Source organism: Engystomops pustulosus, unplaced genomic scaffold (genome assembly GCF_040894005.1).
Source record: "Engystomops pustulosus unplaced genomic scaffold, aEngPut4.maternal MAT_SCAFFOLD_93, whole genome shotgun sequence".
NCBI classification, from domain to species: Eukaryota; Metazoa; Chordata; class Amphibia; order Anura; family Leptodactylidae; genus Engystomops; species Engystomops pustulosus.
In genome coordinates, this window is record NW_027284979.1 from 315,032 (window position 1) to 342,123 (window position 27,092).

Here is a 27,092-nt window from a genome sequence, read left to right on the forward strand (position 1 = left end):
CGACTCCCATCCTCTGCAGCCTGTCCTGACCTTCTGCCTGACCACGACTCCCATCCTCTGCCGCCTGTCCTGACCTTCTGCCTGCCTGACCACGACTCCCATCCTCTGCCGCCTGTCCTGACCTTCTGCCTGCCTGACCACGACTCCCATCCTCTGCCGCCTGTCCTGACCTTCTGCCTGACCACGACTCCCATCCTCTGCAGCCTGTCCTGACCTTCTGCCTGACCACGACTCCCATCCTCTGCAGCCTGTCCTGACCTTCTGCCTGACCACGACTCCCATCCTCTGCCGCCTGTCCTGACCTTCTGCCTGCCTGACCACGACTCCCATCCTCTACAGCCTGTCCTGACCTTCTGCCTGACCACGACTCCCATCCTCTGCCGCCTGTCCTGACCTTGGTGGGGGTTTCTGGTGAATACTGGGTGCCACTTCCTAGGCTCCCAGGAGTCGGCTTATGTCATCGCTCACGGTGGTTCCGTGGGTCCACGACCTCTGACCCTGACAATTGTTGTTTCCTCTCTTGTAAACCTTTTCTCCTCGTGTCTTTTCAGGCAAACGTTTGTGATTTTCTTCCGTGTCCTGATGGATAAGTTGGAGAAGTACGTGAGGAACATTCCGGCTGTGCTGCCGAGCGACACTCATCAGGTGACATTGGTGTCTCAGCTTCTGCATCTAATGATGTATCCTGCTACAAGGACTGTGGGAGGGAAGGGAGCGCTGCACATTAACCCTTTAACCCTACGGCCCACCTGAGAAGGGGCGCTGCAGACAAGGCGTCCTACAAGTACGGATGGAGCAATGTGCAGGGACTCGGGGTGGAGCTGCCTCTATGATAATTGTGATATCACATCTCATTGTATTCAAAATTGGTTCATTCCAAAGGGTTCACTTACTTGTCCGGACTTGAGTGTTTTATTGGGGAATTAGTAAGAAATCATCATATGGTGAGGACCTCCAGCTGTGAGCCTCCCCTCTGTGACACATGAAGTCCACCTCTAGGTCCTCCTCATAATTCTGGATCTTCCATGAGTTCTGGTGAGGTCCATGTAGCCTCATGTCCTCTATTCTTGGGGCTAGTGAGGTCAGTGCAGTCCTGTGTCCTCCTCATAATTCTGGATCTTCCATGAGTTCTGGTGAGGTCCATGTAGCCTCATGTCCTCTATTCTTGGGGCTAGTGAGGTCAGTGCAGTCCTGTGTCCTCCTTGTGTTTCTGGATCTTCCATGCTGAGTTCTGGTGAGGTCCATGTAGCCTCATGTCCTCTATTCTTGGGGCTAGGGAGGTCAGTGCAGTCCTGTGTCCTCCTCGTGTTTCTGGATCTTCCATGAGTTCTGGTGAGGTCCATGTAGCCTCATGTCCTCTATTCTTGGGGCTAGTGAGGTCCGTGCAGTCCTGTGTCCTCCTCATGTTTCTGGATCTTCCATGAGTTCTGGTGAGGTCCATGTAGCCTCATGTCCTCTATTCTTGGGGCTAGTGAGGTCAGTGCAGTCCTGTGTCCTCCTCGTGTCTCTGGATCTTCAATGAGTTCTGGTGAGGTCCATGTAGCCTCATGTCCTCTATTCTTGGGGCTAGTGAGGTCAGTGCAGTCCTGTGTCCTCCTCGTGTTTCTGGATCTTCCATGCTGAGTTCTGGTGAGGTCCATGTAGCCTCATGTCCTCTATTCTTGGGGCTAGTGAGGTCCGTGCAATCCTGTGTCCTCCTCCTGTTTCTGGATCTTCCATGCTGAGTTCTGGTGAGGTCCATGTAGCCTCATGTCCTCTATTCTTGGGGCTAGTGAGGTCAGTGCAGTCCTGTGTCCTCCTTGTGTTTCTGGATCTTCCATGAGTTCTGGTGAGGTCCATGTAGCCTCATGTCCTCTATTCTTGGGGCTAGTGAGGTCAGTGCAGTCCTGTGTCCTCCTTGTGTTTCTGGATCTTCCATGAGTTCTGGTGAGGTCCATGTAGCCTCATGTCCTCTATTCTTGGGGCTAGTGAGGTCAGTGCAGTCCTGTGTCCTCCTCGTGTTTCTGGATCTTCCATGCTGAGTTCTGGTGAGGTCCATGTAGCCTCATGTCCTCTATTCTTGGGGCTAGTGAGGTCCGTGCAATCCTGTGTCCTCCTCCTGTTTCTGGATCTTCCATGCTGAGTTCTGGTGAGGTCCATGTAGCCTCATGTCCTCTATTCTTGGGGCTAGTGAGGTCAGTGCAGTCCTGTGTCCTCCTTGTGTTTCTGGATCTTCCATGAGTTCTGGTGAGGTCCATGTAGCCTCATGTCCTCTATTCTTGGGGCTAGTGAGGTCAGTGCAGTCCTGTGTCCTCCTTGTGTTTCTGGATCTTCCATGAGTTCTGGTGAGGTCCATGTAGCCTCATGTCCTTTATTCTTGGGGCTAGTGAGGTCAGTGCAGTCCTGTGTCCTCCTCGTGTTTCTGGATCTTCCATGCTGAGTTCTGGTGAGGTCCATGTAGCCTCATGTCCTCTATTCTTGGGGCTAGTGAGGTCAGTGCAGTCCTGTGTCCTCCTTGTGTTTCTGGATCTTCCATGAGTTCTGGTGAGGTCCATGTAGCCTCATGTCCTCTATTCTTGGGGCTAGTGAGGTCAGTGCAGTCCTGTGTCCTCCTCATGTTTCTGGATCTTCCATGAGTTCTGGTGAGGTCCATGTAGCCTCATGTCCTCTATTCTTGGGGCTAGTGAGGTCAGTGCAGTCCTGTGTCCTCCTTGTGTTTCTGGATCTTCCATGCTGAGTTCTGGTGAGGTCCATGTAGCCTCATGTCCTCTATTCTTGGGGCTAGTGAGGTCCGTGCAGTCCTGTGTCCTCCTCCTGTTTCTGGATCTTCCATGCTGAGTTCTGGTGAGGTCCATGTAGCCTCATGTCCTCAATTCTTGGGGCTAGTGAGGTCAGTGCAGTCCTGTGTCCTCCTCATGTTTCTGGATCTTCCATGAGTTCTGGTGAGGTCCATGTAGCCTCATGTCCTCTATTCTTGGGGCTAGTGAGGTCAGTGCAGTCCTGTGTCCTCCTCGTGTTTCTGGATCTTCCATGAGTTCTGGTGAGGTCCATGTAGCCTCATGTCCTCTATTCTTGGGGCTAGTGAGGTCCGTGCAGTCCTGTGTCCTCCTTGTGTTTCTGGATCTTCCATGAGTTCTGGTGAGGTCCATGTAGCCTCATGTCCTCTATTCTTGGGGCTAGTGAGGTCCGTGCAGTCCTGTGTCCTCCTCCTGTTTCTGGATCTTCCATGCTGAGTTCTGGTGAGGTCCATGTAGCCTGATGTCCTCTATTCTTGGGGCTAGTGAGGTCAGTGCAGTCCTGTGTCCTCCTCGTGTTTCTGGATCTTCCATGCTGGGTTCTGGTGAGGTCCATGTAGCCTCATGTCCTCTATTCTTGGGGCTAGTGAGGTCAGTGCAGTCCTGTGTCCTCCTTGTGTTTCTGGATCTTCCATGAGTTCTGGTGAGGTCCATGTAGCCTCATGTCCTCTATTCTTGGGGCTAGTGAGGTCAGTGCAGTCCTGTGTCCTCCTCGTGTTTCTGGATCTTCCATGCTGAGTTCTGGTGAGGTCCATGTAGCCTCATGTCCTCTATTCTTGGGGCTAGTGAGGTCAGTGCAGTCCTGTGTCCTCCTCATGTTTCTGGATCTTCCATGAGTTCTGGTGAGGGCCATGTAGCCTCATGTCCTCTATTCTTGGGGCTAGTGAGGTCAGTGCAGTCCTGTGTCCTCCTTGTGTTTCTGGATCTTCCATGAGTTCTGGTGAGGTCCATGTAGCCTCATGTCCTCTATTCTTGGGGCTAGTGAGGTCAGTGCAGTCCTGTGTCCTCCTCGTGTCTCTGGATCTTCCATGAGTTCTGGTGAGGTCCATGTAGCCTCATGTCCTCTATTCTTGGGGCTAGTGAGGTCAGTGCAGTCCTGTGTCCTCCTTGTGTTTCTGGATCTTCCATGCTGAGTTCTGGTGAGGTCCATGTAGCCTCATGTCCTCTATTCTTGGGGCTAGTGAGGTCAGTGCAGTCCTGTGTCCTCCTTGTGTTTCTGGATCTTCCATGAGTTCTGGTGAGGTCCATGTAGCCTCATGTCCTCTATTCTTGGGACTAGTGAGGTCAGTGCAGTCCTGTGTCCTCCTTGTGTTTCTGGATCTTCCATGAGTTCTGGTGAGGTCCATGTAGCCTCATGTCCTCTATTCTTGGGGCTAGTGAGGTCAGTGCAGTCCTGTGTCCTCCTCGTGTTTCTGGATCTTCCATGCTGAGTTCTGGTGAGGTCCATGTAGCCTCATGTCCTCTATTCTTGGGGCTAGTGAGGTCCGTGCAGTCCTGTGTCCTCCTCGTGTTTCTGGATCTTCCATGAGTTCTGGTGAGGTCCATGTAGCCTCATGTCCTCTATTCTTGGGGCTAGTGAGGTCAGTGCAGTCCTGTGTCCTCCTTGTGTTTCTGGATCTTCCATGAGTTCTGGTGAGGTCCATGTAGCCTCATGTCCTCTATTCTTGGGGCTAGTGAGGTCAGTGCAGTCCTGTGTCCTCCTTGTGTTTCTGGATCTTCCATGAGTTCTGGTGAGGTCCATGTAGCCCCATGTCCTCTATTCTTGGGGCTAGTGAGGTCAGTGCAGTCCTGTGTCCTCCTCGTGTTTCTAGGTCTTCCATGCTGAGTTCTGGTGAGGTCCATGTAGCCCCATGTCCTCTATTCTTGGGGCTAGTGAGGTCAGTGCAGTCCTGTGTCCTCCTCGTGTTTCTGGATCTTCCATGCTGAGTTCTGGTGAGGTCCATGTAGCCCCATGTCCTCTATTCTGGTGGCTAGTGAGGCCCGTGCAGTCCTGTGTCCTCCTCATGTTTCTGGATCTTCCATGAGTTCTGGTGAGGTCCATGTAGCCTCATGTCCTCTATTCTTGGGGCTAGTGAGGTCCGTGCAGTCCTGTGTCCTCCTCGTGTTTCTGGATCTTCCATGAGTTCTGGTGAGGTCCATGTAGCCTCATGTCCTCTATTCTTGGGGCTAGTGAGGTCAGTGCAGTCCTGTGTCCTCCTCATGTTTCTGGATCTTCCATGAGTTCTGGTGAGGTCCATGTAGCCTCATGTCCTCTATTCTTGGGGCTAGTGAGGTCCGTGCAGTCCTGTGTCCTCGTGTTTCTGGATCTTCCATGAGTTCTGGTGAGGTCCATGTAGCCCCATGTCCTCTATTCTTGGGGCTAGTGAGGTCCGTGCAGTCCTGTGTCCTCCTCATGTTTCTGGATCTTCCATGAGTTCTGGTGAGGTCCATGTAGCCTCATGTCCTCTATTCTTGGGGCTAGTGAGGTCAGTGCAGTCCTGTGTCCTCCTTGTGTTTCTGGATCTTCCATGAGTTCTGGTGAGGTCCATGTAGCCCCATGTCCTCTATTCTTGGGGCTAGTGAGGTCAGTGCAGTCCTGTGTCCTCCTTGTGTTTCTGGATCTTCCATGAGTTCTGGTGAGGTCCATGTAGCCTCATGTCCTCTATTCTTGGGGCTAGTGAGGTCCGTGCAGTCCTGTGTCCTCCTCATGTTTCTGGATCTTCCATGAGTTCTGGTGAGGTCCATGTAGCCTCATGTCCTCTATTCTTGGGGCTAGTGAGGTCAGTGCAGTCCTGTGTCCTCCTTGTGTTTCTGGATCTTCCATGAGTTCTGGTGAGGTCCATGTAGCCCCATGTCCTCTATTCTTGGGGCTAGTGAGGTCAGTGCAGTCCTGTGTCCTCCTTGTGTTTCTGGATCTTCCATGAGTTCTGGTGAGGTCCATGTAGCCTCATGTCCTCTATTCTTGGGGCTAGTGAGGTCCGTGCAGTCCTGTGTCCTCCTCATGTTTCTGGATCTTCCATGAGTTCTGGTGAGGTCCATGTAGCCTCATGTCCTCTATTCTTGGGGCTAGTGAGGTCAGTGCAGTCCTGTGTCCTCCTCGTGTTTCTGGATCTTCCATGCTGAGTTCTGGTGAGGTCCATGTAGCCTCATGTCCTCTATTCTTGGGGCTAGTGAGGTCAGTGCAGTCCTGTGTCCTCCTCATGTTTCTGGATCTTCCATGAGTTCTGGTGAGGGCCATGTAGCCTCATGTCCTCTATTCTTGGGGCTAGTGAGGTCAGTGCAGTCCTGTGTCCTCCTTGTGTTTCTGGATCTTCCATGTTGAGTTCTGGTGAGGTCCATGTAGCCTCATGTCCTCTATTCTTGGGGCTAGTGAGGTCAGTGCAGTCCTGTGTCCTCCTTGTGTTTCTGGATCTTCCATGAGTTCTGGTGAGGTCCATGTATCCTCATGTCCTCTATTCTTGGGGCTAGTGAGGTCAGTGCAGTCCTGTGTCCTCCTCATGTTTCTGGATCTTCCATGAGTTCTGGTGAGGTCCATGTAGCCCCATGTCCTCTATTCTTGGGGCTAGTGAGGTCAGTGCAGTCCTGTGTCCTCCTCGTGTTTCTGGATCTTCCATGAGTTCTGGTGAGGTCCATGTTGCCTCATGTCCTCTATTCTTGGGGCTAGTGAGGTCCGTGCAGTCCTGTGTCCTCCTCGTGTCTCTGGATCTTCCATGAGTTCTGGTGAGGTCCATGTAGCCTCATGTCCTCTATTCTTGGGGCTAGTGAGGTCAGTGCAGTCCTGTGTCCTCCTCGTGTCTCTGGATCTTCCATGAGTTCTGGTGAGGTCCATGTAGCCTCATGTCCTCTATTCTTGGGGCTAGTGAGGTCCGTGCAGTCCTGTGTCCTCCTTGTGTTTCTGGATCTTCCATGAGTTCTGGTGAGGTCCATGTAGCCCCATGTCCTCTATTCTTGGGGCTAGTGAGGTCAGTGCAGTCCTGTGTCCTCCTTGTGTTTCTGGATCTTCCATGTTGAGTTCTGGTGAGGTCCATGTAGCCCCATGTCCTCTATTCTTGGGGCTAGTGAGGTCAGTGCAGTCCTGTGTCCTCCTCATGTTTCTGGATCTTCCATGAGTTCTGGTGAGGTCCATGTAGCCTCATGTCCTCTATTCTTGGGGCTAGTGAGGTCAGTGCAGTCCTGTGTCCTCCTTGTGTTTCTGGATCTTCCATGCTGAGTTCTGGTGAGGTCCATGTAGCCCCATGTCCTCTATTCTTGGGGCTAGTGAGGTCCGTGCAGTCCTGTGTCCTCCTCGTGTTTCTGGATCTTCCATGCTGAGTTCTGGTGAGGTCCATGTAGCCCCATGTCCTCTATTCTTGGGGCTAGTGAGGTCAGTGCAGTCCTGTGTCCTCCTCCTGTTTCTGGATCTTCCATGAGTTCTGGTGAGGTCCATGTAGCCCCATGTCCTCTATTCTTGGGGCTAGTGAGGTCCGTGCAGTCCTGTGTCCTCCTCGTGTTTCTGGATCTTCCATGAGTTCTGGTGAGGTCCAAGTAGCCTCATGTCCTCTATTCTTGGGGCTAGTGAGGTCAGTGCAGTCCTGTGTCCTCCTTGTGTTTCTGGATCTTCCATGAGTTCTGGTGAGGTCCATGTAGCCTCATGTCCTCTATTCTTGGGGCTAGTGAGGTCAGTGCAGTCCTGTGTCCTCCTTGTGTTTCTGGATCTTCCATGAGTTCTGGTGAGGTCCATGTAGCCTCATGTCCTCTATTCTTGGGGCTAGTGAGGTCAGTGCAGTCCTGTGTCCTCCTCATGTTTCTGGATCTTCCATGAGTTCTGGTGAGGTCCATGTATCCTCATGTCCTCTATTCTTGGGGCTAGTGAGGTCAGTGCAGTCCTGTGTCCTCCTTGTGTTTCTGGATCTTCCATGAGTTCTGGTGAGGTCCATGTAGCCTCATGTCCTCTATTCTTGGGGCTAGTGAGGTCCGTGCAGTCCTGTGTCCTCCTTGTGTTTCTGGATCTTCCATGAGTTCTGGTGAGGTCCATGTAGCCTCATGTCCTCTATTCTTGGGGCTAGTGAGGTCAGTGCAGTCCTGTGTCCTCCTCGTGTTTCTGGATCTTCCATGAGTTCTGGTGAGGTCCATGTAGCCTCATGTCCTCTATTCTTGGGGCTAGTGAGGTCAGTGCAGTCCTGTGTCCTCCTTGTGTTTCTGGATCTTCCATGTTGAGTTCTGGTGAGGTCCATGTAGCCTCATGTCCTCTATTCTTGGGGCTAGTGAGGTCAGTGCAGTCCTGTGTCCTCCTCATGTTTCTGGATCTTCCATGTTGAGTTCTGGTGAGGTCCATGTAGCCTCATGTCCTCTATTCTTGGGGCTAGTGAGGTCAGTGCAGTCCTGTGTCCTCCTCATGTTTCTGGATCTTCCATGAGTTCTGTTGAGGTCCATGTAGCCTCATGTCCTCTATTCTTGGGGCTAGTGAGGTCAGTGCAGTCCTGTGTCCTCCTCGTGTTTCTGGATCTTCCATGAGTTCTGGTGAGGTCCATGTAGCCTCATGTCCTCTATTCTTGGGGCTAGTGAGGTCAGTGCAGTCCTGTGTCCTCCTTGTGTTTCTGGATCTTCCATGAGTTCTGGTGAGGTCCATGTAGCCTCATGTCCTCTATTCTTGGGGCTAGTGAGGTCAGTGCAGTCCTGTGTCCTCCTCGTGTTTCTGGATCTTCAATGAGTTCTGGTGAGGTCCATGTAGCCTCATGTCCTCTATTCTTGGGGCTAGTGAGGTCAGTGCAGTCCTGTGTCCTCCTCATGTTTCTGGATCTTCCATGAGTTCTGGTGAGGTCCATGTAGCCTCATGTCCTCTATTCTTGGGGCTAGTGAGGTCAGTGCAGTCCTGTGTCCTCCTCGTGTTTCTGGATCTTCCATGAGTTCTGGTGAGGTCCATGTAGCCTCATGTCCTCTATTCTTGGGGCTAGTGAGGTCAGTGCAGTCCTGTGTCCTCCTCGTGTTTCTGGATCTTCCATGAGTTCTGGTGAGGTCCATGTAGCCTCATGTCCTCTATTCTTGGGGCTAGTGAGGTCAGTGCAGTCCTGTGTCCTCCTCGTGTTTCTGGATCTTCCATGAGTTCTGGTGAGGTCCATGTAGCCTCATGTCCTCTATTCTTGGGGCTAGTGAGGTCAGTGCAGTCCTGTGTCCTCCTCGTGTTTCTGGATCTTCCATGAGTTCTGGTGAGGTCCATGTAGCCTCATGTCCTCTATTCTTGGGGCTAGTGAGGTCAGTGCAGTCCTGTGTCCTCCTCGTGTTTCTGGATCTTCCATGAGTTCTGGTGAGGTCCATGTAGCCTCATGTCCTCTATTCTTGGGGCTAGTGAGGTCAGTGCAGTCCTGTGTCCTCCTCGTGTTTCTGGATCTTCCATGAGTTCTGGTGAGGTCCATGTAGCCTCATGTCCTCTATTCTTGGGGCTAGTGAGGTCAGTGCAGTCCTGTGTCCTCCTCGTGTTTCTGGATCTTCCATGAGTTCTGGTGAGGTCCATGTAGCCTCATGTCCTCTATTCTTGGGGCTAGTGAGGTCAGTGCAGTCCTGTGTCCTCCTCGTGTTTCTGGATCTTCCATGAGTTCTGGTGAGGTCCATGTAGCCTCATGTCCTCTATTCTTGGGGCTAGTGAGGTCAGTGCAGTCCTGTGTCCTCCTCGTGTTTCTGGATCTTCCATGAGTTCTGGTGAGGTCCATGTAGCCTCATGTCCTCTATTCTTGGGGCTAGTGAGGTCAGTGCAGTCCTGTGTCCTCCTCGTGTTTCTGGATCTTCCATGAGTTCTGGTGAGGTCCATGTAGCCTCATGTCCTCTATTCTTGGGGCTAGTGAGGTCAGTGCAGTCCTGTGTCCTCCTCGTGTTTCTGGATCTTCCATGAGTTCTGGTGAGGGCACTTTCAATGTATTATGGTTGTGCCCTACAGGTGCAGACGGAGCGACTTCTGTGCTGGAGTTTGGCGGTCAGAAATTTCCACATTCTGGTGAACCTGATAAAGGTGAGGACACGTCCCGGTCATGTCGGACTCTGGTCTGCCGCAGCTTTTTTATTTTTTTACTAGGTGTGATTTTTTTCTGCAGGTGTTTGACAGTCGCCCGATGCTCATCACCTGCCTGAAGGTACAGACCAGGGGCAGAGCTCGACTCTAGGTTTCCTCCTCCTCCTCTCTATTTTCTCTACTTCCTCCTCATCCTTATTCTCCTTCTCCATTTCCCTCTCCTCATCCACTTCCTCTGTTTCCCCCTCCTGCTCGGCTTTCCTCTCCTCCTCCTGCTCGGCTTTCCTCTGCTCGGCTTTCCTCTGCTCGGCTTTCCTCTGCTCGGCTTTCCTCTCCTCCTCCTCGGCTTTCCTCTCCTCCTCCTCCTCGGCTTTCCTCTCCTCCTCCTCCTGCTCCTCGGCTTTCCTCTCCTCCTGCTCCTCGGCTTTCCTCTCCTCCTCCTGCTCAGCTTTCCTCTCCTCCTCCTGTTAGGCTTTCCTCTGCTCGGCTTTCCTCTGCTCGGCTTTCCTCTGCTCGGCTTTCCTCTGCTCGGCTTTCCTCTGCTCGGCTTTCCTCTGCTCGGCTTTCCTCTGCTTGGCTTTCCTCTGCTCGGCTTTCCTCTCCTCCTCCTCCCGCTCTTCGGCTATTTTCTCCTCCTCCTCACATCTTGTCTTCTCCCTGGCAGTATGGCCGCCTCTTTGTGGAGACCTTCCTCAGGGTCGGGATGCCTCTTCTGGATTGCTGCTTTAAAAAACAACGGGTGAGTTGGGGGTAAAGGTGCTAGTGGAGGGGGCGAAGGTATAAGTCCAGCCCCCGCTAACTGTCATGTAATCACATGGTACTGGGAGGGGCCTTCCCTGGAGCAGGTGCGGGATCTGCTGTTGAGAAATGTAATAACCTAAGATGTGATTTGTTACAGGAAGATGTGCAGAGTTTACTGAAAATCCTCCAGTTGTGCACCCGACAACTGCACCATATGTGCGGTCACTCCAAGGTAGGTGTCAGCTGTAGCCCCACCCCCCTGCATCATGGTGTCAGCTGTAGCCCCACCGCCCTGCATCATGGTGTCAGCTGTAGCCCCACCCCCCTGCATCATGGTGTCTGCTGTAGCCCCACCCCCCTGCATCATGGTGTCAGCTGTAGCCCCACCCCCCCCTGCATCATGGTGTCAGCTGTAGCCCCACCCCCCTGCATCATGGTGTCAGCTGTAACTTAACCCCCCTGCATCATGGTGTCAGCTGTAACCTAACCCCCCTGCATCATGGTGTCAGCTGTAGCCCCACCCCCCTGCATCATGGTGTCAGCTGTAACCCCACCCCCACTGCATTTTGGTGTCTGTATAGCTGCAGCCCCCCCGGGCCCTGTATAATGATTTTGTGTATCTCTCTTCTCAGATCCATCAGGACACAGGCCTCACCACACACGTCCCTCAGCTGAAGAAGACACTGGAGATGTTTGTGTACCGTGTGAAAGCCATGCTGGTCCTCAACCGCTGCCAGGAGGCGTTCTGGCTGGGGAACCTGAAAAACCGGGACCTGCAGGTGAGAAGGGGCCACGGCCCCGCCCACAGAACCTACATACAAGAATATAACTACTATAATACTGCCTCCTATGTTCAGGAATATAACTACTATAATACTGCCCCCTATGTACAAGAATATAACTACTATAATACTGCCCCTATGTACAAGAATATAACTACTATAATACTGCCCCCTATGTACAGGAATATAACTACTATAATACTGCCCCCTATGTACAGGAATATAACTACTATAATACTGCCCCTATGTACAGGAATATAACTACTATAATACTGCCCCCTATGTACAAGAATATAACTACTATAATACTGCCCCCTATGTACAGGAATATAACTGCTATAATACTGCCCCCTATGTACAAGAATATAACTACTATAATACTGCCCCTATGTACAAGAATATAACTACTATAATACTGCTCCCTATGTACAGGAATATAACTACTATAATACTGCCCCCTATGTACAAGAATATAACTACTATAATACTGCCTCCTATGTTCAGGAATATAACTACTATAATACTGCCCCCTATGTACAGGAATATAACTGCTATAATACTGCCCCCTATGTACAAGAATATAACTACTATAATACTGCCCCTATGTACAAGAATATAACTACTATAATACTGCCCCCTATGTACAAGAATATAACTACTATAATACTGCCCCCTATGTACAAGAATATAACTACTATAATACTGCCCCTATGTACAAGAATATAACTACTATAATACTGCCCCCTATGTACAGGAATATAACTACTATAATACTGCCCCTATGTACAAGAATATAACTACTATAATACCGCCCCCTATGTACAGGAATATAACTACTATAATACCGCCCCCTATGTACAGGAATATAACTACTATAATACTGCCCCCTATGTACAGGAATATAACTACTATAATACTGCCCCCTATGTACAGGAATATAACTACTATAATACTGCCCCCTATGTACAGGAATATAACTACTATAATACTGCCCCCTATGTACAGGAATATAACTACTATAATACTGCCCCCTATGTACAGGAATATAACTACTATAATACTGCCCCCTATGTACAGGAATATAACTACTATAATACTGCCCCCTATGTACAGGAATATAACTACTATAATACTGCCCCCTATGTACAGGAATATAACTACTATAATACTGCCCCCTATGTACAGGAATATAACTACTATAATACTGCCCCCTATGTACAGGAATATAACTACTATAATACTGCCCCCTATGTACAGGAATATAACTACTATAATACTGCCCCCTATGTACAGGAATATAACTACTATAATACTGCCCCCTATGTACAGGAATATAACTACTATAATACTGCCCCCTATGTACAGGAATATAACTACTATAATACTGCCCCCTATGTACAGGAATATAACTACTATAATACTGCCCCCTATGTACAGGAATATAACTACTATAATACTGCCCCCTATGTTGCCCTCCACATGTAACTAACCTGCAGCCTCCCCCAGTACAGTGTCAGTTCAGCTGATTATACTTCCTGGTTGTTGAGTGAGATTATGGGACCTCAGGGGCTCCTGATCCGTGAGAGAATTGCAGGAAATGGATTACTGATCTCCCTGGAGGCCGATCGCCCTCTTGAATGTTGATAGGAAGATTTTGGCAAAAATCCTCTTCTCTAGATTAGTCTGTTTTTCCCCGGCACTGTTGGCAGGCTCTCAGTACGGCACGGTAAGAGGGCAGAACATCTCTGGAGCAGTCATCTCGATAAGGGAGATGTTTGAGAGATGTAAAGCTCTGAGGTGTGGGAGATATGTTGTAGGTCTGGACCAGGCTAAAGCCTTTGACAGGGTTCATCACGATTATCTATGGGCCACTTTGTCACAGTAAGGTATTCCGGGACAATTTATAGATTGGCTGAGAACTTTATATAGAGAGGCGAAGAGCTTTCCTCTGATCAATGGTTGGCAGGGGGACACTTTTGAAGTAGAGGCGGGGGTGCGACAGGGCTGCCCCCTGAGTCTACTGCTGTATGTGTTTGCCATAGACTTGTTTCTGCGATCACTGCAGCGGTGTGATTTTCGGGGGGTGCCGGTCCCCCATTTCTTGCCTTTGAAGGTCGTTCTCTGGACATTGGATGCTGCTCCGGGCTTTATCTGCCACAATTCGCCAAGGCCTCCCCCCATAGTAGGATCCTTGGAGTTGGCCTCCCCCCATAGTAGGATCCTTGGAGTTGGCCTCCCCCCATAGTAGGATCCTTGGAGTTGGCCTCCCCCCATAGTAGGATCCTTGGAGTTGGCCTCCCCCCATAGTAGGATCCTTGGAGTTGGCCTCCCCCCATAGTAGGATCCTTGGAGTTGGCCTCCCCCCATAGTAGGATCCTTGGAGTTGGCCTCCCCCCATAGTAGGATCCTTGGAGTTGGCCTCCCCCCATAGTAGGATCCTTGGAGTTGGCCTCCCCCCATAGTAGGATCCTTGGAGTTGGCCTCCCCCCATAGTAAGATCCTTGGAGTTGGCCTCCCCCCATAGTAAGATCCTTGGAGTTGGCCTCCCCCCATAGTAAGATCCTTGGAGTTGGCCTCCCCCCATAGTAAGATCCTTGGAGTTGGCCTCCCCCCATAGTAGGATCCTTGGAGTTGGCCTCCCCCCATAGTAAGATCCTTGGAGTTGGCCTCCCCCCATAGTAAGATCCTTGAAGTTGGCCTCCTCCCATAGTAGGATCCTTGGAGTTGGCCTCCCCCCATAGTAGGATCCTTGGAGTTGGCCTCCCCCCATAGTAAGATCCTTGGAGTTGGCCTCCCCCCATAGTAAGATCCTTGGAGTTGGCCTCCTCCCATAGTAGGATCCTTGGAGTTGGCCTCCTCCCATAGTAGGATCCTTGGAGTTGGCCTCCCCCCATAGTAGGATCCTTGGAGTTGGCCTCCCCCCATAGTAAGATCCTTGGAGTTGGCCTCCCCCCATAGTAAGATCCTTGGAGTTGGCCTCCCCCCATAGTAGGATCCTTGGAGTTGGTCTCCCCCCATAGTAAGATCCTTGGAGTTGGTCTCCCCCCATAGTAGGATCCTTGGAGTTGGCCTCCCCCCATAGTAAGATCCTTGGAGTTGGCCTCCCCCCATAGTAGGATCCTTGGAGTTGGCCTCCCAGTGGAGGCTTATAAAATGTTCAGGGACATCTCCTGCCTGGCTTACCGCTATAATGAAGCACAGGGAGCTCCCCCCTATGATGGGGGGGGTTATAATAGTATCGCTCCTTACCGTGAATGTCAAGCTACTAGAAAAGATGATCTACAGTTGTAGGCTCGGTTCTTCATCGTGACCCGACTGGAACATACAGTCCTCCTGTAATCGCTTGGCGGACGCTGCGGTTCTATCATTTCATGCAGCCAAGGTGTTCGACGCTGTGGAATGACCCTATTTGAGGTGCTCCGTCCATTGGGTCTAAATTTTAGGCATGAGTACGCCTATTATATTCCTCCCCCATGGCTAGATTGCGAATAAATCCATTCCTCTCCGCTGTACAGGGGGACCCGGCAGGGGGTCCACCATGGCCCTTGCTGCTGTAGAGCCCCTGGGGGCATTAAGGTCCTGGGCATCAGATGACGGGACCCTCTACATGCCTCTGGCAATAGAGGTCCTTACCATTACCTGGCCTAACTAAAAACTGGATTAAATCTGTGGCACTGCCTTCATCTCCCCAAACCTTTCCCAAAGTACCTGGGAGTATTAATATCCGTGATATCTCGGAGGTTAAGCTCCCGTTGTCAGTAATTGGTCGGGTAACCTGGATGACATGGTCATGATGCCCCGGCTACTCTACTTTCTGCATAATTTGCCCATTTGGCTCCGGATGAAGCTGATTCACAAGATAAATAGTAGATTTAGAGATCTGATTGGGAAGAAGGAATCCCAATGATCTGTTTGGTGACCCTTCAGATGCCTTGAGAAGATGGGGGGGTTCAGCCTTCCCCAATCCCCGGTTATATGTCTTATGTCCGGGAGATCCGCCTCGCTGAAGTTACTAAGACACGCTGGGAGTTTCTAGTCTGTCGGGAATGTTTTACATTATGGACAAGGTCTGGTGGAAGACTGGACATTTGTTGGGGATACATGGCTATACACACATACCCCCGTTTGCCCCAATCTAATCTACCCCTTTCCTCAATGGATTTCTAGGCGAGTGTCCAGGGTAGTCCCACTTTACAAGGGGCAGATTTTAAAGGGAGCAGCTGCAATGGGGATCTTGTTTCTATTCCTACAAGTCGAACCTGAAGTAATTCGGCAGTCGCCACACAATGTAGTTGTAGAGATGATTGCTGAGGGGTCATGTCCTCCAGTTCTTCTTATTTGCAGGAGGCCCACCTTAAACCATTCTCCCTGGGCGTACACTCCACATGGGAGGTGGGAGATGTTGGCGCTCACCCCAGAGCTGTCGTAGGCCGTAACTTCTACCTTCTGCATAGGGTCCAGACTATTTCATGACCCCTGTCCGAGGTACAACACATGTGGAACTGTCCTAAACTACAGCAATTCTGGCTGAAAGTCCTGAGATAATTGATGAAAGGTTCCCGGCTACTGTAGGACGTTCCCACTCACTTGCCTGTTGGGCCATGAATCTGATATCAATGTGTTGGAAAGTCGCACGCTGGCGTTGACGGCTCCTGTACGTAGCTAAAAAATGAATTGCATTTCACCTGGAAGGGTGAACCTTATACACAAACTTACAAGCATAGAGTAAGAAGAGAAATTATCTTAAGAAATTCGAGAGTCTTTGGAGACCTTGGTGGGACTCTTCAGGGCTGGAGGCAGAGGACCACATCTACCACATTTACCACATTTACCACAAATACGTCTTGCTCTTAGAGACTGTGTAACCACCACCGTACAGAAACGTCTCTGGTTCCTCATTGCTTATCTATATGGAGGGTAGATGGAGACACGAGGTGAGGACACAATCTATATGGAGGGGAGATGGAGACACCAGGTGAGGACACAATCTATATGGAGGGGAGAGGGAGACACGAGGTGAGGTCACAATCTATATGGAGGGTAGATGGAGACACGAGGTGAGGACACAATCTATACGGAGGGTAGATGGTGACACGAGATGAGGACACAATCTATATGGAGGGTAGATGGAGACACGAGGTGAGGTCACAATCTATATGGAGGATAGATGGAGATACGAGGTGAGGACACAATCTATATGGAGGGGAGATGGAGACACGAGGTGAGGACACAATCTATATGGAGGGTAGATGGAGACACGAGGTGAGGACACAATCTATATGGAGGGGAGATGGAGACACGAGGTGAGGACACAATCTATATGGGGGGAGATGGAGACACGAGGTGAGGTCACAATCTATATGGAGGGTAGAGGGAGACACGAGGTGAGGTCACAATCTATATGGAGGGTAGAGGGAGACAGGAGGTGAGGACACAATCTATATGGAGGGGAGAGGGAGACACGAGGTGAGGTCACAATCTATATGGAGGGTAGATGGAGACACGAGGTGAGGACACAATCTATATGGAGGGTAGATGGAGACACAAGGTGAGGACACAATCTATATGGAGGGTAGATGGAGACACGAGGTGAGGACACAATCTATATGGAGTGTAGATGGAGACACGAGGTGAGGACACAATCTATATGGAGGGTAGATGGAGACACGTGGTGAAGACACAATCTATATGGAGGGTAGAGGGAGACACGAGGTGAGGACACAATCTATATGGAGGGGAGATGGAGACACCAGGTGAGGACACAATCTATATGGAGGGGAGATGGAGACACGAGGTGAGGACACAATCTATATGGAGGGTAGATGGAGACACGAGGTGAGGACACAATCTATATGGAGGCACGAGGTGAGGACACAATCTATATGGAGGGTAGAGGGAGACACGAGGTGAGGTCACATTCTGTATGGAGGGTAGAGGGAGACACGAGGTGAGGTCACAATCTATATGGAGGGTAGAGGGAGACACGAGGTGAGGTCACAATCTATATGGAGGGTAGAGGGAGACACGAGGTGAGGACACAATCTATATGGAGGGGAGATGGAGACACCAGGTGAGGACACAATCTATATGGAGGGGAGATGGAGACACGAGGTGAGGACACAATCTATATGGAGGCACGAGGTGAGGACACAATCTATATGGAGGGTAGAGGGAGACACGAGGTGAAGACACAATCTATATGGAGGGTAGAGGGAGACACGAGGTGAGGTCACAATCTATATGGAGGGTAGAGGGAGACACGAGGTGAGGACACAATCTATATGGAGGGGAGATGGAGACACCAGGTGAGGACACAATCTATATGGAGGGGAGATGGAGACACGAGGTGAGGACACAATCTATATGGGGGGTAGATGGATACACGAGGTGAGGACACAATCTATATGGAGGGTAGAGGGAGACACGAGGTGAGGTCACAATTTATATGGAGGGTAGAGGGAGACACGAGGTGAGGACACAATCTATATGGAGGGGAGAGGGAGACACGAGGTGAGGTCACAATCTATATGGAGGGTAGATGGAGACACGAGGTGAGGACACAATCTATATGGAGGGTAGATGGAGACACGAGGTGAGGACACAATCTATATGGAGGGTAGATGGAGACACGAGGTGAGGACACAATCTATATGGAGGGTAGATGGAGACACGAGGTGAGGTCACAATCTATATGGAGGGTAGAGGGAGACAGGAGGTGAGGTCACAATCTATATGGAGGGTAGAGGTAGACACGAGGTGAGGACACAATCTATATGGTGGGGAGATGGAGACACGAGGTGAGGTCACAATCTATATGGAGGGGAGATGGAGACACGAGGTGAGGACACAATCTATATGGAGGGGAGATGGAGACACGAGGTGAGGACACAATCTATATGGAGGAGACACGAGGTGAGGACACAATCTATATGGCGGGGAGATGGAGACACGAGGTGAGGACACAATCTATATGGAGGGGAGATGGAGACAGGAGGTGAGGACACAATCTATATGGAGGGTAGAGGGAGACACGAGGTGAGGTCACAATCTATATGGAGGGGAGATGGAGACACCAGGTGAGGACACAATCTATATGGAGTGTAGATGGAGACACGAGGTGAGGACACAATCTATATGGGGGGAGATGGAGACACGAGGTGAGGTCACAATCTATATGGAGGGGAGAGGGAGACACGAGGTGAGGTCACAATCTATATGGAGGGTAGATGGAGACACGAGGTGAGGACACAATCTATATGGAGGGTAGATGGAGACACAAGGTGAGGACACAATCTATATGGAGGGTAGATGGAGACACGAGGTGAGGACACAATCTATATGGAGTGTAGATGGAGACACGAGGTGAGGACACAATCTATATGGAGGGTAGATGGAGACACGTGGTGAAGACACAATCTATATGGAGGGTAGAGGGAGACACGAGGTGAGGACACAATCTATATGGAGGGGAGATGGAGACACCAGGTGAGGACACAATCTATATGGAGGGGAGATGGAGACACGAGGTGAGGACACAATCTATATGGAGGGTAGATGGAGACACGAGGTGAGGACACAATCTATATGGAGGCACGAGGTGAGGACACAATCTATATGGAGGGTAGAGGGAGACACGAGGTGAGGTCACATTCTGTATGGAGGGTAGAGGGAGACACGAGGTGAGGTCACAATCTATATGGAGGGTAGAGGGAGACACGAGGTGAGGTCACAATCTATATGGAGGGTAGAGGGAGACACGAGGTGAGGACACAATCTATATGGAGGGGAGATGGAGACACCAGGTGAGGACACAATCTATATGGAGGGGAGATGGAGACACGAGGTGAGGACACAATCTATATGGAGGCACGAGGTGAGGACACAATCTATATGGAGGGTAGAGGGAGACACGAGGTGAAGACACAATCTATATGGAGGGTAGAGGGAGACACGAGGTGAGGTCACAATCTATATGGAGGGTAGAGGGAGACACGAGGTGAGGACACAATCTATATGGAGGGGAGATGGAGACACCAGGTGAGGACACAATCTATATGGAGGGGAGATGGAGACACGAGGTGAGGACACAATCTATATGGGGGGTAGATGGATACACGAGGTGAGGACACAATCTATATGGAGGGTAGAGGGAGACACGAGGTGAGGTCACAATTTATATGGAGGGTAGAGGGAGACACGAGGTGAGGACACAATCTATATGGAGGGGAGAGGGAGACACGAGGTGAGGTCACAATCTATATGGAGGGTAGATGGAGACACGAGGTGAGGACACAATCTATATGGAGGGTAGATGGAGACACGAGGTGAGGACACAATCTATATGGAGGGTAGATGGAGACACGAGGTGAGGACACAATCTATATGGAGGGTAGATGGAGACACGAGGTGAGGTCACAATCTATATGGAGGGTAGAGGGAGACAGGAGGTGAGGTCACAATCTATATGGAGGGTAGAGGTAGACACGAGGTGAGGACACAATCTATATGGTGGGGAGATGGAGACACGAGGTGAGGTCACAATCTATATGGAGGGGAGATGGAGACACGAGGTGAGGACACAATCTATATGGAGGGGAGATGGAGACACGAGGTGAGGACACAATCTATATGGAGGAGACACGAGGTGAGGACACAATCTATATGGCGGGGAGATGGAGACACGAGGTGAGGACACAATCTATATGGAGGGGAGATGGAGACACGAGGTGAGGACACAATCTATATGGAGGGTAGAGGGAGACACGAGGTGAGGACACAATCTATATGGAGGGTAGAGGGAGACACGAGGTGAGGTCACAATCTATATGGAGGGGAGATGGAGACACCAGGTGAGGACACAATCTATATGGAGGGGAGATGGAGACACGAGGTGAGGACACAATCTATATGGGGGGTAGATGGATACACGAGGTGAGGTCACAATCTATATGGAGGGGAGACGGAGACACGAGGTGAGGACACAATCTATATGGTGGGGAGATGGAGACACGAGGTGAAGACACAATCTATATGGAGGGGAGATGGAGACACCAGGTGAGGACACAATCTATATGGAGGGGAGATGGAGACACGAGGTGAGGACACAATCTATATGGGGGGTAGATGGATACACGAGGTGAGGACACAGTCTATATGGAGGGGAGACGGAGACACGAGGTGAGGACACAATCTATATGGTGGGTAGATGGAGACACAAGGTGAGGTCACAATCTATATGGAGGGTAGAGGGAGACACGAGGTGAGGTCACAATCTATATGGAGGGTAGATGGAGACACGAGGTGAGGACACAATCTATATGGTGGGGAGACGGAGACACGAGGTGAGGACACAATCTATATGGAGGGTGAAGGGAGACACGAGGTGAGGTCACAATCTATATGGAGGATAGATGGAGACACGAGGTGAGGACACAATCTATATGGAGGGGAGATGGAGACACGAGGTGAGGACACAATCTATATGGAGGGGAGATGGAGACACGAGGTGAGGACATAATCTATATGGAGGGTAGATGGAGACACGAGGTGAGGACACAATCTATATGGAGGGTAGATGGAGGCGTGAGGTGAGGACACAATCTATATGGAGGGGAGATGGAGGCGTGAGGTGAGGACACAATCTAGATGGAGACACGAGGTGAGGTCACAATCTATATGGAGTATAGATGGAGACACGAGGTGAGGACACAATCTATATGGGGGGTAGATGGAGACACGAGGTGAGGTCACAATCTATATGGAGGGTAGAGGGAAACAGGAGGTGAGGTCACAATCTATATGGAGGGTAGAGGGAGACACGAGGTGAGGTCACAATCTATATGGAGGGTAGATGGAGACACGAGGTGAGGACACAATCTATATGGAGGGTAGATGGAGACACGAGGTGAGGTCACAATCTATATGGAGGGTAGAGGGAAACAGGAGGTGAGGTCACAATCTATATGGAGGGTAGAGGGAGACAGGAGGTGAGGACACAATCCATATGGAGGGGAGATGGAGACACGAGGTGAGGACACAAGCTATATGGAGGGTAGATGGAGACACGAGGTGAGGACACAATCTATATGGTGGGGAGATGGAGACACGAGGTGAGGTCACAATCTATATGGAGGGGAGATGGAGACACGAGGTGAGGACACAATCTATATGGTGGGTAGATGGAGACACGAGGTGAGGACCCAATCTATATGGAAGGTAGAGGGAGACAGGAGGTGTTGACACAATCTATATGGAGGGTAGAGGGAGACACGAGGTGAGGACACAATCTATATGGAGGGTAGAGGGAGACACGAGGTGAGGTCACAATCTATATGGAGGGGAGAGGGAGACACGAGGTGAGGTCACAATCTATATGGAGGGTAGATGGAGACACGAAGTGAGGACACAATCTATATGGAGGGTAGATGGAGACACGAGGTGAGGTCACAATCTATATGGAGGGTAGATGGAGACACGAGGTGAGGTCACAATCTATATGGAGGGGAGATGGAGACACGAGGTGAAGACACAATCTATATGGAGGAGAGACGGAGACACGAGGTGAGGACACAATCTATATGGAGGGGAGATTGAGACACGAGGTGAGGACACAATCTATATGGAGGGTAGATGGAGACACGAGGTGAGGACACAATCTATATGGAGGGTAGAGGGAGACACGAGGTGAGGACACAATCTATATGGAGGTAGATGGAGACACGAGGTGAGGACACAATCTATATGGAGGGTAGATGGAGACACAAGGTGAGGACACAATCTATATGGAGGCACGAGGTGAGGACACAATCTATATGGAGGGTAGAGGGAGACACGAGGTGAAGACACAATCTATATGGAGGGTAGAGGGAGACACGAGGTGAGGACACAATCTATATGGAGGGGAGATGGAGACACCAGGTGAGGACACAATCTATATGGAGGGGAGATGGAGACACCAGGTGAGGACACAATCTATATGGAGGGGAGATGGAGACACGAGGTGAGGACACAATCTATATGGAGGGTAGATGGAGACACGAGGTGAGGACACAATCTATATGGAGGCACGAGGTGAGGACACAATCTATATGGAGGGTAGAGTGAGACACGAGGTGAGGTCACAATCTATATGGAGGGTAGAGGGAGACACGAGGTGAGGACACAATCTATATGGAGGGGAGATGGAGACACCAGGTGAGGACACAATCTATATGGAGGGGAGATGGAGACACGAGGTGAGGACACAATCTATATGGAGGCACGAGGTGAGGACACAATCTATATGGAGGGTAGAGGGAGACACGAGGTGAAGACACAATCTATATGGAGGGTAGAGGGAGACACGAGGTGAGGTCACAATCTATATGGAGGGTAGAGGGAGACACGAGGTGAGGACACAATCTATATGGAGGGGAGAGGGAGACACGAGGTGAGGTCACAATCTATATGGAGGGTAGATGGAGACACGAGGTGAGGACACAATCTATATGGAGGGTAGATGGAGACACAAGGTGAGGACACAATCTATATGGAGGGTAGATGGAGACACGAGGTGAGGACACAATCTATATGGAGGGTAGATGGAGACACGGGGTGAAGACACAATCTATATGGAGGGTAGAGGGAGACACGAGGTGAGGACACAATCTATATGGAGGGGAGATGGAGACACGAGGTGAGGACACAATCTATATGGAGGCACGAGGTGAGGACACAATCTATATGGAGGGTAGAGGGAGACACGAGGTGAGGACACAATCTATATGGAGGGGAGATGGAGACACCAGGTGAGGACACAATCTATATGGAGGGGAGATGGAGACACGAGGTGAGGACACAATCTATATGGAGGCACGAGGTGAGGACACAATCTATATGGAGGGTAGAGGGAGACACGAGGTGAAGACACAATCTATATGGAGGGTAGAGGGAGACACGAGGTGAGGTCACAATCTATATGGAGGGTAGAGGGAGACACGAGGTGAGGACACAATCTATATGGAGGGGAGATGGAGACACGAGGTGAGGACACAATCTATATGGAGGGGAGATGGAGACACGAGGTGAGGACACAATCTATATGGAGGCACGAGGTGAGGACACAATCTATATGGAGGGTAGATGGAGACACAAGGTGAGGACACAATCTATATGGAGGGGAGATGGAGACACGAGGTTAGGACACAATCTATATGGAGGGTAGATGGAGACACGAGGTGAAGACACAATCTATATGGAGGGTAGAGGGAGACACGAGGTGAGGACACAATCTATATGGAGGGGAGATGGAGACACGAGGTGAGGACACAATCTATATGGAGGGGAGATGGAGACACGAGGTGAGGACACAATCTATATGGAGGGTAGATGGAGACACGAGGTGAGGACACAATCTATATGGAGGCACGAGGTGAGGACACAATCTATATGGAGGGTAGAGGGAGACACGAGGTGAGGTCACAATCTATATGGAGGGTAGAGGGAGACACGAGGTGAGGACACAATCTATATGGTGGGGAGACGAAGACACGAGGTGAGGACACAATCTATATGGAGGGTAGAGGGAGACACGAGGTGAGGTCACAATCTATATGGAGGATAGATGGAGACACGAGGTGAGGACACAATCTATATGGAGGGTAGATGGAGACACGAGGTGAGGTCACAATCTATATGGAGGGTAGAGGGAGACACGAGGTGAGGTCACAATCTATATGGAGGGTAGATGGAGACATGAGGTGAGGTCACAATCTATATGGAGGGTAGAGGGAGACAGGAGGTGAGGTCACAATCTATATGGAGGGTAGAGGGAGACACGAGGTGAGGACATAATCTATATGGAGGGTAGATGGAGACACGAGGTGAGGACACAATCTATATGGAGGGTAGATGGAGACACGAGGTGAAGACACAATCTATATGGAGGGTAGAGGGAGACACCAGGTGAGGACACAATCTATATGGAGGGGAGATGGAGACACGAGGTGAGGACACAATCTATATGGAGGGGAGATGGAGACACGAGGTGAGGACATAATCTATATGGAGGGTAGATGGAGACACGAGGTGAGGACACAATCTATATGGAGGGTAGATGGAGACACGAGGTGAAGACACAATCTATATGGAGGGTAGAGGGAGACACGAGGTGAGGACACAATCTATATGGAGGGGAGATGGAGACACCAGGTGAGGACACAATCTATATGGAGGGGAGATGGAGACTTGAGGTGAGGACACAATCTATATGGAGGGTAGATGGAGACACGAGGTGAGGACACAATCTATATGGAGGGTAGAGGGAGACACGAGGTGAGGACACAATCTATATGGAGCTAGATGGAGACACGAGGTGAGGACACAATCTATATGGAGGGTAGATGGAGACACGAGGTGAGGACACAATCTATATGGAGGGTAGATGGAGACACGAGGTGAGGACACAATCTATATGGAGGCACGAGGTGAGGACACAATCTATATGGAGGGTAGAGGGAGACACGAGGTGAAGACACAATCTATATGGAGGGTAGAGGGAGACACGAGGTGAAGACACAATCTATATGGAGGGTAGAGGGAGACACGAGGTGAGGTCACAATCTATATGAGGGTAGAGGGAGACACGAGGTGAGGACACAATCTATATGGAGGGGAGAGGGAGACACGAGGTGAGGTCACAATCTATATGGAGGGTAGATGGAGACACGAGGTGAGGACACAATCTATATGGAGGGTAGATGGAGACACGAGGTGAGGACACAATCTATATGGAGGGTAGATGGAGACACGAGGTGAGGTCACAATCTATATGGAGGGTAGAGGGAGACACGAGGTGAGGACACAATCTATATGGAGGGGAGAGGGAGACACGAGGTGAGGATACAATCTATATGGAGGGTAGATGGAGACACGAGGTGAGGACACAATCTATATGGAGGGTAGATGGAGACACGAGGTGAGGACACAATCTATATGGAGGGTAGATGGAGACACGAGGTGAGGTCACAATCTATATGGAGGGTAGATGGAGACACGAGGTGAGGACACAATCTATATGGGGGGTAGATGGAGACACAAGGTGAGGTCACAATCTATATGGAGGGTAGAGGGAGACACGAGGTGAGGTCACAATCTATATGGAGGGTAAATGGAGACACGAGGTGAGGACACAATCTATATGGAGGGTAGAGGGAGACACGAGGTGAGGACACAATCTATATGGAGGGTAGATGGAGACACGAGGTGAGGTCACAATCTATATGGAGGGTAGATGGAGACACGAGGTGAGGACACAATCTATATGGGGGGTAGATGGAGACACAAGGTGAGGTCACAATCTATATGGAGGGTAGAGGGAGACACGAGGTGAGGTCACAATCTATATGGAGGGTAGAGGGAGACAGGAGGTGAGGACACAATCTATATGGAGGGTAGATGGAGACACGAGGTGAGGACACAATCTATATGGAGGGTAGATGGAGACATGAGGTGAGGTCACAATCTATATGGAGGGTAGAGGGAGACAGGAGGTGAGGTCACAATCTATATGGAGGGTAGAGGGAGACAGGAGGTGAGGACACAATCTATATGGAGGGGAGATGGAGACACGAGGTGAGGACACAATCTATATGGAGGGTAGATGGAGACACGAGGTGAGGACACAATCTATATGGTGGGGAGATGGAGACACGAGGTGAGGTCACAATCTATATGGAGGGTAGATGGAGACACGAGGTGAGGACACAATCTATATGGAGGCACGAGGTGAGGACACACTCTATATGGAGGGTAGATGGAGACACGAGGTGAGGACACAATCTATATGGAGGGTAGATGGAGACACGAGGTGAGGACACAATCTATATGGAGGGTAGATGGAGACACGAGGTGAGGACACAATCTATATGGGGGGTAGATGGAGACACGAGGTGAGGACACAATCTATATGGAGGGTAGATGGAGGCACGAGGTGAGGACACAATCTATATGGAGGCACGAGGTGAGGACACAATCTATATGGAGGGTAGATGGAGACACGAGGTGAGGACACAATCTATATGGAGGGTAGATGGAGACACGAGGTGAGGACACAATCTATATGGAGGGTAGATGGAGACACGAGGTGAGGACACAATCTATATGGGGGGTAGATGGAGACACGAGGTGAGGACACAATCTATATGGAGGGTAGAGGGAGACACGAGGTGAGGACACAATCTATATGGAGGGTAGATGGAGACACGAGGTGAAGACACAATCTATATGGAGGGTAGAGGGAGACACCAGGTGAGGACACAATCTATATGGAGGGGAGATGGAGACACGAGGTGAGGACACAATCTATATGGAGGGGAGATGGAGACACGAGGTGAGGACATAATCTATATGGAGGGTAGATGGAGACACGAGGTGAGGACACAATCTATATGGAGGGTAGATGGAGACACGAGGTGAAGACACAATCTATATGGAGGGTAGAGGGAGACACGAGGTGAGGACACAATCTATATGGAGGGGAGATGGAGACACCAGGTGAGGACACAATCTATATGGAGGGGAGATGGAGACTTGAGGTGAGGACACAATCTATATGGAGGGTAGATGGAGACACGAGGTGAGGACACAATCTATATGGAGGGTAGAGGGAGACACGAGGTGAGGACACAATCTATATGGAGCTAGATGGAGACACGAGGTGAGGACACAATCTATATGGAGGGTAGATGGAGACACGAGGTGAGGACACAATCTATATGGAGGGTAGATGGAGACACGAGGTGAGGACACAATCTATATGGAGGCACGAGGTGAGGACACAATCTATATGGAGGGTAG

At 50.5% G+C, this 27,092-nt stretch overlaps 1 protein-coding gene across 1 annotated transcript in view; it reads left to right on the forward strand.

Annotated features, from left to right (window-relative positions):
• FANCD2 (FA complementation group D2) overlaps positions 1–27,092 on the forward strand; it is a 149,163-nt gene that overhangs the window by 113,952 nt on the left and 8,119 nt on the right. Inside the window, 6 exon segments of the mRNA XM_072131570.1 lie at positions 552–645; positions 9,664–9,735; positions 9,818–9,856; positions 10,400–10,474; positions 10,634–10,708; positions 11,109–11,255. Of these exon segments, the coding sequence (XP_071987671.1) occupies positions 552–645; positions 9,664–9,735; positions 9,818–9,856; positions 10,400–10,474; positions 10,634–10,708; positions 11,109–11,255 (502 nt within the window).